At 38.0% G+C, this 14,997-nt stretch overlaps 1 protein-coding gene across 1 annotated transcript in view; it reads left to right on the top strand.

Annotated features, from left to right (window-relative positions):
- Positions 1 to 216: 216 nt before the first annotated feature.
- fhl3b (four and a half LIM domains 3b) overlaps positions 217 to 14,997 on the top strand; it is a 28,280-nt gene continuing 13,499 nt past the window's right edge. The window contains exons 1-3 of the mRNA XM_034200752.1: positions 217 to 349; positions 1,426 to 1,496; positions 12,926 to 13,097. Of these exons, the coding sequence (XP_034056643.1) occupies positions 251 to 349; positions 1,426 to 1,496; positions 12,926 to 13,097 (342 nt within the window). The 5' untranslated portion in view covers positions 217 to 250. The remainder of the gene's footprint in view (positions 350 to 1,425; positions 1,497 to 12,925; positions 13,098 to 14,997) is intronic.

Below are 14,997 nucleotides of genomic sequence, written 5' to 3'. Positions count from 1 at the left end.
CACTGCTCGGGCAATAGTTCAAATAGATCAATATTTACCATGAACTCTAACAGCCCATCGTCAGCATCTGCAAATAAGCTTAGAAATGCCACACACACACACACACACACACACACACACACACACACGTGTGTTCAAAGCCTCCATCATGTACACATGCAGTAAGTCCTGAGTTAATGGGTAGTGGCAGTTTGGAGCCACAGCTGAAGCCTCTAATCGTCCCCAGACCTCCTGCTCACCACTGTGGAAAATGAAGGTCAATGAGAGGGAAAATGATATCTTGATTTTTCTTTTTTCCAGAACCCTGCAGTTTGCTCCTGACCGCAGAAGATTTCATGAATCCGAGAAGGTTAGACTTGAGAGTGAAAAACAATACAGAAATTGTGGAGGGGTTAAAGTAACTGTTCACTATCCTCCAACTATGCAGAGAAATGAAGCCAAACGGCAAAAATGTTTTAGAATTTCACAGCCAGAATACATTCTGTATCATTAATACACATCATATTAAAGGTTAGTTGATTTTATAGAGTATATCTATAAAGTTAATTTCTGCAAGAAAGCCAGAAAAGTTCTGTGAGACATCCAGTGAGGGGACTTTGAGTTAAGGGTTTTTTGTCAAAATTCTATTTTTAACTAAAACATTTTTGCCTAAAATGAATAAAAAGTAAATAGATATTTGTTATCATGTATAAACAGTAGATCAAATACTTTAAAACATGTAAAAAAGCTTTATAATTATAATTGTATCAACACATTAATGTGCATAATTGCCATAACATGTACACTTAATAAGTAACTAATAACACAGTATACATTAAGATGTAATCATGAGTGCAGCATCTGTGTTGTATTTATACGTATATAATACATATAAGGTTAAGCTATTTGATTAAAAAATACACAAATAAACACAAAAGAATGTTCTCATATTAACTATGTTAAACTTAAATTAAACCATGTGTTAAGTGTATGCTACTGCTAACTGCAGAAATGCAAGGGGGTAAAGTTAAGTGTAAGAAAAATGATATTTTGCAAGCAATATTTTATATATTGATGATGGACTTAGTCCTCAGATGACTTTTACTGAATTCATGTGGGATCAAACTGCTGTAGAGCACAATAAATAGCTCATAGGTTACTATAAGGTTTTTTCCATTTAGAGATAATAACGTGGTTTACGTCAGCAGCTGGGAGCCACATTTTTACTCTGTATTTAAAATATTCAATGACATCCAAAGAAAACACAATAAGTGTACCTTCTCTGAGGTTGAACTCCCACAAGGTGAGAGAGAGGGAGGGAGGGGGGGGGGGGGGGCGGAGTTTAGGGAATGGTTTCCTTTTTACGCAGCAGATGCTTCAGTCAGTGGAGAGCCCGCAGCGCGCAGGAGTTTCTCGGAGGATTTAATTATCTGTCATTTTATCCAGCAGAGCACCAGGAGCAGACACGATCCTGCAGAGACTCCTGAGAGCATCTCCAGAGCACCGGGCACACAGAGGTACGCTCACACTCAGGAGTGAAACAGTAGATGATAAGTGCATTTAAAGCGTGTTGTGGTGATTTATGGTGCACTCATGAAGACTTAAAGTCTGCTAACTGAAGAACTAACATGCTCACTTCACCTGTTTCTGTTCAGTTAAACACAGTGAGACTTATATGATTGACATACATTGTGCACCTCTCTTTCTAAATGGATGTTTCTAAATGAATGCTTTGGTCATAACTCATGAACTTTAGCTTTATAGATCAGCTAAATGCAATTCATGCAAAAAACTGTGGGCTAACAGGTTGTTAAGACTTCCTGGTTAGAGAATATGTTACCACTTATTTTCTCATTAAAGTGATCCAGAGCATAACCTTACGCTTTATCAATTAATCTGCCGATTTGTTTCTCGATTAATCGATTGATCAATCAGTCTGTACAATTTCAGAAATTGTGAAAAACGTCCTTCCCAGTTAAAATAGGAAAGTTCCTGCATGTGTGAGGGGCTTAAACTGCATTTTCTGACAATATTGCTTCAAAAGTTGATGTTTAATCGGTTTTCAAAGGGTTGGTCGTTTGTTTTTCTGTAGATCGACCAATCATTGCGGATTTAGAAATAATTTAAATAAAATCTATGTATTGAAAAGTTAAGAGCATGTATAACTGCAGGTTTGATTGCAAATTAAAAACTGAGAATCTCAAACATGTGTTTATATCACTATAATGTATAACACCTGCCAAAACCAGTGGGATTCTTGAGACATTGGCAACCCAAAAGTTTTACTTATTAATAAAGTGAAATATGTATCAGCGATAAAGGCATTATAAAGGGTGACTTAGTGAAAAGTGCATATTTCCAAGTCAAATATTTGACCCCCACTCCCAGGACCAGAAAGGATGTTCCTTCTTTAGCGGGAGGAAACAGTGGATGTTATTGGGGGTTGGGGCCTGAACGGGGTCCAAAGTGAGTAACTGATACTATGAATAAGTGCTGTGGCCCCCTGTCCAGTTTTTTTCAAGTAGGATTTATGAGGAGAAGAACAAGGAGACCTTTTGAGGAAACAATCCCTTTTCATTTAATGTTCCTAGAATTGGCTTGGAGGAAGACGACAAGCTTAATGTATGAGAACGCTTTTATCATGCAATTATTTTATTGAATTTATTTGAAGGCTTATTAACAAGTCATTCAATTTAGTTGAGTTAGTGATGTCATGTTTCCTTCAGATTACACATTTCTTCTGGAGACTCAGCTACCCCCCATCCCCCCCTCCTCCTAGGCCGCTCATAGTTTCCATCACTGCACACCATCCCCATACACACCGCCATCATGTTGTAATCCATTTGGGTGAGATTAATACATTCATTGAAACAATGCAGCTCTCCAGATACTCTTGTCTTTTTTTAGAAAACAGAGGGCGGAAGAAAAAATGCTTCTTTTTTTTAACTTGTTATTCTCAACCACAAGAGTTTGCCACGTTTTGACCACAGTCAAACCACAGTTCCTCTGAGATTCTTGCCATGGGTGAAGAAGGTTGTGCCCGTGTACAATCACCGGTGACGAGCCAGACAGAAATAAAACAGAGAGGATTTCTGGATTGTCAAAGAGACTGACAGTAGTAAAAATAAAATCATGAGTCAGTCTCACTCACATATTCATGTATTTTCCATTTCCCATTTCTGCTGCACAGCATGAGAAAAGTTGAAACAAACAAGTGCATAGTTTCAAGAAACTATAAAAAGTTTGAAATAGAAAGATTGCAGTTTCAGGGGGTCTATTTGATAGACTTTGTAAGTTAAAATATTTCCAAGAAATAGAGCATAACGTAGCCTATTTCAGTGCTTCTCAAAGTGTGGTCCGTGAGCACCCCCTAGTGGTCCGTGAGTGTATTGGTAAAATTTCACATTTGAAATAAATAAATACATTTGAGTTTTGCAGAAATATCTCCGCAATGGAGCGAGCTTAAGTTTCACTTTCAATTGCATGATATAGCCCAGCGCAACACCTTCATCACACATGTTGACACTTGTTTGTACCATTTTCAGGCGATTTGTAACCTGTTCTAGAAAAACGATGTGATTTTGGATATTTGTGGAGTTAGGTGGTCCGCGAGTGTTTTTTTTTATTGGTTAAGTGGTCCTTGGTATGAAAACGTTTGAGAAACACTGGCCTATGACACTGAAGCTATGGAGGTGATTACCTTAGCTTAGCATAACCATATAAAGCAAGGCAAAAATATAGCCATAGTCGAAAAAATATGCCTAAATCTTACGAAAATTGGTTTCATTGGTAGGCTACACGCTAAGAAATCTATAAATAACAATTTGTGGTGTTATAGCTACATCATTAAACCGTTTTTTTGGCAAACAACAGCCATGAGCATTGACTTTTCAGATCTCCTCGACCATGTCTAAAACAAAAAATTGTATTTCTGATTTTGTGTTGAAGAAACAAGATATATGTTATTCAATGGGAGTTAGAGGTACTATTAGGTGGAGTTTTTTACCTTTGGAGAGACTAGCTATTTCCCCCTGCTTCCAGTTTGCATGCTAAGCTAAGCTAACCGGCGAGATAGCCAAGATAGCTAAATTAGCTTAGCTCATTTCCTCAAATGTATTTGTTTCTCTGACCTTTTTAGTCAGAGAAAAGCTCCTTAACTTAACATTCTCAACTTTAGTTTGGAGAAAATGTCTATTTTAAACTTGAGCCTTTGTTTGCTCAACCCTACAATTGTTAGTCTGTATTTAATTCTGGAGGAAAACCCAGCAGTTTTTGCTTTTTCTTGCTGATATTTATAACAATTACTCAATGTATCAAAACCAACTCTCTACCTTCCTGTACTCAAATAAAGCCTTGAGAAGCAGACATGAAACAGAGACAGCCGGCCATTCTCTCAGAAAACAAAGGTCTGTTACCATTAACACCCAGCACTTTAACCGTCCAATGCCAGCTGGCAGTCGATGGGAAAATATGTTTACTTGTGTGTTTGTTTTGGAAGATAGATGTCAGTATTTTAAGATCAGGCCGACTGTTTATTTGCATAGGTCAACGTTCGCCTGCGGGTAAAATCCAAGGGCAACAACTACGCTGCCAAAGTAACTTCAATGAAGGAACCTCATTTTAAGAGACTCCACGGACGCACTTGATTATAATCTTTTTAATCTTTATTTCTACTTTTGCTCTTTCGTCATCCGTAGAAAGATTCAGACGTTTCACATGTATTTTTAGACACATTTATACTCAGCTCTGGATGGTAATGTCAGTTTAGTAGGTCCACCACTTTGGACCAGGCTGACATATCTCAACAAGTATTGGTTCCATTGATGGGAAACATTATACACACATTCATGTTCCCCAGAGGATGAACCCTTTTGATCCTAGACTTTCCTTCTAGCACCAGCGTCGGGTTGAAGTTTGACCAATTGATTCCCAAATTGTCCATAAAATCATGTTAACTTCTCAAACCTTATCTGTTATTACTATGTCATTCCCATAGAAATCCTGAAGAGAATAAAGTCGTTTGGTATGAATAAACGGGGGAAATGGAAGAGTGTTCAGTTCAGGAACACTTCCTTGACAGGTCAGCTGATCATGCAGAGACATTAAAGGACACATTGAATGAGAACATTTCCTCTTGAATCCGGAAACCAAATAAATCTTTCTGCATGTTTTCTAGCTTTTCCTTCAGATTTAAAAACGAAAATAAGTATTATTCTGCAGATCGGGTTTGCGGTGTTGCACAAAGCTCAGTTGCTAGCAACCAAATGAAACTGTAAGATTTGTAATGTTTTTCCATTCGAAAACAACTGTGAAAAAGAAAGATTGAACAATAAATGAATGTTTAGGTGACCTTAGATGGTGATTTTCTCTAAAGGACATTCATATTTAGCTTAAGTTCGCCCCATTTTAAAAATGTCTTTCCAAGAAAACCTTTATAGAGCCATTAAAAAAAGCATTTTCGAGGGTTTGAGGAACTTAAACTATGTAATATTTAATAAGAAATCTGAGAAAAGTTACACAAGCTACGTTTTTCCCCCCCATTGTTGTCTCTCAGTAGTCAACTAGCATCCCCATCCCATGGGAATCAGCATCAGGTCATTGTGTGATTTGCACGGTGGTGACTTGTTTACTTGTTGTCTGACTGAGATGTGTTTGTGAGTTCTGGGGACAGCAAAGAGGTGAAGCTGCAGCTGCTGCCCACATTGTGTCACAGGATAAACAAACAGCCAGCAGGAGACTCATAAAACACCAGACACCTCTTTAAACCTGTTGAACCTTTCAACCTGTTTATGCATTAACTGGATATTGCGCGTACTCATTTATACTGTGTGACAAATGTATATATTAAAGGTGCTTTATCCCATCATTTCATAGGCTTAATGTTACACGTTATGTGCCATTAGTATCTAATAAAACAGATATATATAAAACACTATATCAGATTATAGTTAAAGTGTGAGAACATATTCCTTTAAAAATATGACATTAATTTACATCTAATGAAGATAAGAGTTTGCTGATCTCACAATCTCAGTGTTTAAGAAGAATTCAGCCTGAGGAGATTTTTATTCGAGACAACAATGGTCTTTTTGTTGATTTGTATGCGTGTGAAGCTGAAGGATGATGTGATTTGCAGGAATTTTATAAAACCCTATTTTTAAAAGCAATTTATTCCCTATGTCATTGTCTTAATATGACAGGTGTGTAATACGTTTTCTGAACAGATAATTGGTGATATGATCATGATAAAATTAAGCATTGGTAAACAGTTGAATCTTAACTTGCCCTTATAAGGAGGCACTTTTTCATGTAGCAGGAACCAAAATAATGTTGCACATCTGCCGACGCAGCATCTCAGAGTACGTCATTGTTTACAACAAGCAATCCATCCTGATGAGATCTGTAATCAGAGACATCAAGATGTTCAATGTGTTTTCTTGTTGATTTGCATGCGTGCAGCAGAAATTAGCTTTGTGATGTAGGAACCGCACCACATTGAGCGTCTTTGTTCTGGTGATGAAAGGGAGCGCAGTCATCTGACAGCCACAAGGGACCAGTCTTGTTTTTTTCTTCTTTTTTTTCTGTATCAGTTTATAGCTGCAACCGTGAGGGTGTCACTTTCCCTCCAACGCTGCAGGGCTCAACTGTTGTTGCCGTTTTCCATACAGTATTGTGCAACTGTCAATATTCTCATTCACCTCCCCAAATCCAGGTTATGCAACCCTGGGAGTCGCACAATGTGAGGACTGTTCTGAGCTCCAGAGGCCGTTAAAGTACCCTAATCCATTTCAGAAGGGAATAAATAGTGAAAGTGGGGTGGTAATTAAAAGGCAACTTTGTTACACGCTTTCCTGTTTTTGACTGAATGCTCACACAGTGTGGGTTATTTAATGCGTGTTACATTTAAAGAGAAAGCAATGATTGTTAGTTAAAGCATTGAAAAAGCAAAACTAAGTCTACAGTCACGCTAGAAGCCCCGTAAGGCTACACTTATAGTTTATGGGCAACATAATAGGAAATCCTTCAGCTTCTGAGTGGTATTACAGAAAGTATTTATGACAATGCGATGATGTCTCTGACTTTCTCAAAAGAACCGCAGAAATTTAAACAAACCACTAGTTCACTATGTTCAGTCAACATGCCTGAAAAGCCTACAAATCTGAATAAAACCTGATTATTCTCTCTAATACAATCAATTTAAATAAAAAGGGAGGTATGCAGCTTGTATCTGATTGCCCTTAATGCGACACAAGTATTTAAAGTACAGCTAAAGCTCTGTAGGCAGTTCCTTTAAGGTCATGTGTTTGTTTTTACTCTGGAATTGATTGTCAAATGTAAATCTTTATATTATAATAACTTTGCTTGGCTTCTAAATCATGTCATGTCAGTTGAATTTTCCACAGGTAGACACCCCATCAATCTCAGCTTTACTTTGGGTTTTATTAGCTAATGTTAGCATTAGGTGGCACTATAATAGCAGTATGAGAATCACCAAACTCATTAGTATACGTTGTGTTGGGACCGTTAATGTCTATACAAAATGACATGATAATACATACAATTGTTGATGATGTATTTCAGAAGATCAAAGTTTCACTGGCATTTCCAGAGCCATGCCACTGTAGCAACACACCTTCCTGTTTAAACTGACCAAAAGGTCTCATAACTTTTCTTGCTGCAATATTAAAATGAGAAAACTATGATTGTTACTTAAATAATACATTTAAAAAGGACAGGAGGCTGTACAGGAAAATGTTTATTTTTCCAAAAAAGGCATTGAACCTGCTTTATAGCGCGTGAATTCGTATTTTGTGACAGGTTTACCGCTTACCTTCATTTTTTGTTCCACTGGATTTTATTACGTGTGACACGGAATAATCTGGTTTGTAAACCTCAGACATGAAGCCCAAATTCCTCCAGGGAAAAATAAACACTAACACCCAGCACCAGGAACAGCAGTGTTTTCTGGCTCCGGTCGTAAGAAAGTGTCCGGGTTGTAGAGGAGTGAAACAACAGCAGCGAGCCATGAAGGGACATGAGACAGGAGGCCTGGGAGACAGTTACCATTTGGCTGTCACTACAAAGCCCTCAGAGCCAAAGACGCTCTTATAAATCTCTCAGCGGGACAGACAGTGTATCAGGAGGAGAATTCAACATGTCCACTCATCAAGGTGAATTGTGGGCTTAAATAGTTTCAGCTGCCGTGCAACTAAAGAGCGAGTACTTAGGTAGGATGGAGTGTTTACTTTAATGTCCCGTGTTGAGAAGGAGAACAGGGGCGACAAGTATTCTTGGGTGTGATTCAAGAGGACACCTGTAGAGCAAAGTGAAAACCTCCTTAACAAAGAGCTGTCTGCATGTGAGTCACTGTTTCAGACTATTAATGTCACACAGTCTGGAGGGTGTGAAGATAAGCAGACTCTTAGCAGATGTTCATTTGATGTCAATTATGACCTTAAAGGGATAGTTTGGATCGTTTGAGGGCGGGTTATATGAGGTTCTTGTCCATAGTCTTTAACCTGCAGTAGATGATGGTTGGCACTCATCCATAAAAGCAAAGAAATGAACTGCTGTGGACAGAGAAGTCAACCAAACCTATTGAAAAAGGCCATAGCAAAAACAAATCTATATCAGTTTGAGTGTATGTTTTTTTTTTTAAATATTTCCATTGCTTTACCTTGCAGTTCCAGAGTAATTTCTGAAGGGGAACTGAAACTGGTATCTAAGCCACCAGACTTAATTGAAAAATGTATTTTCCTCACATAACACCTGAGATAGATAGTCATTTTTTTGTGTTATTTTGTGACTTTGGTCAATCCAGACTAAACCTTGGTAAACACCAAACTCACATAATAACAACTTTAATCCCTTAATGGACAGAAATGTAGAAAAACATGTCTGTTTGTGTATTGGACTAAACCGAAATGTTTTAAAAAGTCAGTTTTAATGGGCGTTTTGGGGATTTGTAAAGAGCTTTCAGTCTTCATGCCAAGCTAACGCTGCATCATGATAAATGCTCACTTTCTCACCCAAATGTTCCTACAATGTGATTCTTAGCATATTTGCCTTTTTTTTATAGCTGACTATAAAGTTATATTGGACTGTCCTATAGGAACCATAACATACTTGTTTCAACAGTAATGGATTGTAAAGAGATGCTTTTATGTTTATTGGACGGCTAAAGGAGAATTTGATGACAAAAAAACAACTGAAAACCACAAATGTGTTCGCAGATGTTGTGGCTCAGGAAGAAAAACATCAAGCTCAACACTGGGAAGACTATGTCCGGAAGGGAAGCCATTGTTCTATCACTGCATTCAATGTAGACATGGGCGGACGAGAATAGACAATTTAGGAGGGAAGTCGGACTGATTTCCTCATCCAGACAGCAATCGGACAGAAAACAGACAGAGGATGTGGGGTTTTCTCTCAGTTTGGTTTTGTCCAATTTGTTTTGTTGACCCAGCTTGATGCCCTGCAAGAGGAAGCAGCGTTGTTATCTGCAGAGAGGAGGGATGCAGGAGGGATGTCCTCTGTGTCGTGCTAACATTGCAATGAGAGAAAAAGTCTCCTAACAGGCTATGTTTCTGATTCTGGCATCGACTGTAGGACATGAGCGAGAGCAGGCCATGTTTATCTTTTTATGTTTATCTGAAAATGCTGCATCATTGGTTATTAGAAACAAAATGTTTGATAGCCAACAGACATGAGGAATGTAAACTGCACTTACACGGTGACTCCTAAGCAGACCAGATGCAAATACTTGGAGGTTAATGTCAGTGGTGCATGGAGAATTTAGATCCTTAAGGAAACGTGCTAATATCAAAATGTACATTGAAAATGTTACCCCTGTGACGGTTTAACCAGTTATACCTTTAGATTATTATTACCTATTAATGAATGTAAGAGCTGCATTTAAGGTGGAGCTCATGTTGAACTTTTAACTAGCAATTATTTTCATTATGGATTAATAGGAGGATTTTTTACCTCAATAATTGATCAGTTTGGTTTGTAAGAATACCTAAAATATTAATAAATGGTGTCAAGATTACTTAAAGTGAAACTTTCACACTTTTTGTTTAATGAGACCAACAGTCAAACCTGAACCTCAACATTTTAAACAAGTCCAGTACTTGAGTACATTTAATTAGTTACTTTCCACCTCCGGTTAGCTATCATGAGGCGCAGTAACGATTACTGTCTGGATCTGGAAAACGAGTGACCTTTAATTCTTACCAGCTTCGTAGCAGCACTAGAAAATGTGTATTTTTGTGTAAAAGGAGTGGTCGTCATTGGGTTACACTGTGGTCTGGGTCCTCTCATCGTTTCGCTGACGTCTTCCAGAGGGAGCTAGGATGGGGGGCGGTAGGTTGGTGGGGGGGGCGGGGGTATTGGGTCATTCCTCAATCCCTTCAGGGATTTTTCAAAGCCACACGGCTTCTCAGCTGTACATTGTTGAACCCACCTCCTCTTTTCTGACATTATAAAAACATGTCAAAGCCATGCTGTGACTAAAATAGGGGGAGAAATTATAAACAATTACTGTTTCCAAGTCAAATATATTCAAGTGTCTGCCTTTGTGAATGTTCCAGACATAATGATCCGGACCATGAACATACTGTATACCCAAACTTCGAGACCTTATCCATAATCTTAATCCACACTGTATATATCTCTCTGAGTCATGTCTGGCCTGTCTTAACTGTTCCACAGGAGGGTATTTTAACCTCCCACACTTCATTTCCTCGCTCATTTCCCTTGGCTGCTGCAGAAAATGGGGTCACATACATATACATGCTAATGCCTCACTGTGTGCAGTCATAATGGTGTGATGATGTTATTGTCAGTGTTCCCAGACATATTTCCACCTGTCCTTCCTCTGCTTAACAAGCTCTGGATTCAATGATTTATTCAAAAAGGGCGCCTTAAGCTGATGCTTAGAGACTCAATGTATTTAAGCTGTGCATCGAAACTTGTCATTACGGTTTTTTGTTTTTTTTAAAGCATTACAATGACTGTATTATGATTATGTTCATTATCCTATCATATATTATAGACTTTATTTTCCATCTTACCCTGTTTCTCCCTGGCTTTTGATCTGCTTGGAGTTAAATTGAGGTAATCTTCGGAGATCAATCATCTTTATTTATTGGGAATGTGTTTAGTCTCATAAACCCAGGCAAGCATCAAGAGCTATCATAAAAAGCTCCATAATGAGGCAAATGGGATTTAGGATGTAATTTACTCCTATTCAAATATTTTATGAGCAACTGAGGTCCAATATATATTTAACAAAGTTGGGCTTTTGGAGTAAATTAAAAGTACCCTGCAGAATGTTGTACTAGTGAAGAATATAACCGGTATTCTCTTAAGACAGTCTTTTTTTTATTCAATAAAGAAGTACAATATTTAGAGTACTATGTCGTGTGAAAGTGATATGAAATGTTCACAGCTGTCATAGAATACACAGTATATTGTCTGGATCAGAGTAATTACTAAGTCGCAGCAATGAAACATCCTAACAGCATTACAAGCATGGCATGCAGAACACAAGAGAAAGTTCTGAATTTGTTTGAACTAGAAAAGTATAAACTAGACAAAGGAGCCCATTAAACACAGGCCAAAAAAGATGAAAAAGCCCTCGAGAGAGCCTTTGAAATAGAGAATACTGTTTCAGTTCAGCTCCTAACAATTAATATTGTTTGGTTTCTCTTTCTCAACGCCAAACCACCACAGGGGGTTTCGTTCAAGAGTGGGGGGAGGGAGAAGCAGACATTATTAACTTTGACTTGTTAGTGGGTACTAGTGATCAAACAGGAGAAGCAGTTATATAATTACATTACTGATTTACAATAAATGTACTCTGTGTTAGATGGTTCGTTCAGCCTTTCTCTGCTTGCAATGTTTAACGGTTAACTGCAGTAGAATGTCTTTTGGTAGGGTATCTCCATTTCGTACAAGTTAAATGTTAATCTAAATGAGATTCAACACTTATTAGAAAGTCTCCAACAACCTCCTCCTCTTAGACTCTGGTCATTTGAAAATGTTTAACCTCTGCAACCCCTCTGTTGCTTTGAACACCATCGACCACACCTTTCTACTTCAAGACAAGATAGGAACTTTATTTAACCAAAGGGAAATTGTTGTGCTGAGGTTGCCAGGCACATACCCCCTGGCATTTACCTTCAATATGTCCCTCAAGGAGACAAAAGACAAAAGACAATCACCAGACCAAAAAAAATAGATGCAAAACATCTTCAAAGACAATAAGAGACCACAAAGAAACTCATTGCTGCTTTTAAACAGGGCAAAACATCAGCAAAGTGACACAAAACAACTATCCAGAGTCTCAAAATGCCTACAAACAAATACAAAAAGTGGCAAAGCAACCACTGACAAAAAAACAACATTATAGGAACAAAACAAATAAAAAAGGACACTAAACAACCACAAAAAGACACAACGCCACAGAGAGATGACTACAGAGAGTTACAAGCAATAGCAAAAAGAGGCTAAATCATTCTAAAGTATGTGTGCCCTTGTATATTTAGGAGAATAAGTGGGGCCTTTTGCATGTCTGTGCCCAGGGGCCCATTGTCTCATAGTCTGCCCAGGTCGAGGCGTCCCACAGGGTTCAATGCTTGGTCCCCTCTAGTTCATTTTCAAAATAAATAGTGGATGCATTTAAGCGTGCTAAACATTATAGGATCTCTTTAAGTTGTGTAAAAAGTGTCTTTGAGCACTTTGTGTCTCTTTAAAAGTTGTGTTCTTTTACTCCCATTTCTGTCTCTCCTGTTGGTCTTACTTTGCAGCTGTATATCCAAAAACTGTCTGCCTCCCTTCTCCCTGCTTTCTCTCTGTTTTACTAATCTCCCTTCTCCTCCTCCTTCCTGCGCTGTCTTCTTGCTGATATGAAATACTAAACTGTGTCTGTGCATTCTCTCAGACAGAAGAAAGACATCATGAGCGACCGTTTCGACTGCAAAACATGCAACGAGTCCCTGTGCGGGCGAAAATACATCCAGGTGGAGGAGAAGCCCCACTGCATCCCCTGCTATGACCGCCTGTATGCCAAAACCTGCCAGGAGTGTAAAGAAGTCATCGGACATAATGCCAAGGTAAGCTCTAGTGCTAACGGAAAGTAACTATGTACATTTACTCAATGGCTCTTACTCACTTACTTCTTTTTTCTTATACTTATACTTCTACTTAGCTTACATTAAGACTTGAATGCAATCTATGAGATGATTTTATAAATTAGCAGATAACAATTTTTTTTTCCTTTATGATAAATCTAATGGTAATTTTCTTAGTTATCTGTTAATCATTAGGTTTATTAAACATTTTAAAACATTTTTAAAGGACAATCACAGTTTCCCCAGAGCCCTAGGTTTTTTTTTACATTGTATTGTTGAATCTAGTACAGAGGTTAATCATCTGAGTACACTGATATCTGATTGCATTATGATGAATGTTCTAATGTAGTTCTAATGAACTACTGGAGTTCCTGGAAAACATATCTCTACTTCCAGAACATCAAATTATCCATAATCTGTTTTGAGATTGTGAAAAGCCTTAGTTAGTGAAAATGAGAAACACTGTCTTGTAGGAAACACCCACAGCCTGCATGAGGCCATCAGTGTGCTGTGAATGATGTGCTCCCTACGAGGGACCGGCAGTAAATTAAACTTCTGCTTTCTTTGGCCGTCCCTCCTAAACACAAGACACAACAACATTCATCCTTCACAATCTGTCGTCCTCCTGCTTTAGTTGTTTCTCTTACTGTGAAACTCCACGCCTCAAAAATAAGTTTTTCACCCACCGTTCAGTGGAGCCATTCATCACAAAGCTCGCCTGAACTGTAGATGAACTGGAACGCATGCAGCTGTTGGATTATAAAAAGAAACCGGTGTTATTCTGAGTATAACTAACAATGAAGAATAGGGAATGCACAAAAAAACTTCTCCAATGCTTTTTCTCATACTCTACTGTTTACAGCAGGGTGTCGTGGAAATAAATAATCTTTAGGGTTGAACTCATGTGGGCAAACATCCAAAACACAAGTAACTTAGTCCTGTTGTTGACCGCGACCGCTGACCTCTATGCAGCAAACAATTAATCAAGGTGTGAGGAACCATAACATATAAATTATTTTTTATTAACCTAGAGTTTAAGGTTAAATGTCTGATTTCTCATATTTTGACAGTGAAAAGATTCATTTATATTTGTTGTGTTATCAACAAATGTCACACAATAATCCTTCTCTCAATATCTGACTTCACTACCATGTCCTACGAGATGGATGAAGAGATTGTTTAGCAAACTTTTTTGTGTGTATAGCAAATGAGTATTTGATTGAGCAAGCAAGCATTTTACTTCTTCAGATTACAACTTTTATTAATTAGAATAAAAAAACACTTGCTACGTCTTATTTTAAAAGCTACCTACAGTGTAGTCTTTCTCAATATTCCTAGTTTTGCTCTGGAGCTGCTTTAATACACTTTTTTCTTTTTACATTACATGACAATCCAAACCAATTAATTAGATTAACTATTATTTATTTTTTAAACTTCTGTTTTGATTGATATAATCTTGTGATTCTTCTTTGTTTTATCCAGTCTGCTGAATGTGTATGATTCATTTTGTGATCTCCATTCTAATAACATATCAATATCATGTAGTTTTATAATTGCATTTTTTTACCCTGGATTTTCTGGTTTGGCAAACAAGGTTTCTGTAAGGGAAACTTCTGTGTAGCAATGCAGTGGGAGTCACCGACTCAGGAAGGAGACACGGGATGAGCAGGAGCTTTGCTGTCAAACACTGATGGTTTATTTAGGAGTTTCGGCCGGAGGATTCACATCACAAGTCACAGCAGTCACGGTGAGACTGCACGGGTGGGTTGCCACGTCAATTTTAAAGAACTTTACCTCAGACCCATGTATTTAGCTAGTTCAGAGAGCATCATCAACATGCTGCATAACAAGATAAAATCATAACACCTCTATCAGCTGACGC

This window comes from Gymnodraco acuticeps, unplaced genomic scaffold (genome assembly GCF_902827175.1).
Source record: "Gymnodraco acuticeps unplaced genomic scaffold, fGymAcu1.1, whole genome shotgun sequence".
Taxonomy (NCBI): domain Eukaryota; kingdom Metazoa; phylum Chordata; class Actinopteri; order Perciformes; family Bathydraconidae; genus Gymnodraco; species Gymnodraco acuticeps.
This window is presented reverse-complemented; position numbering and strand designations above follow the sequence as displayed.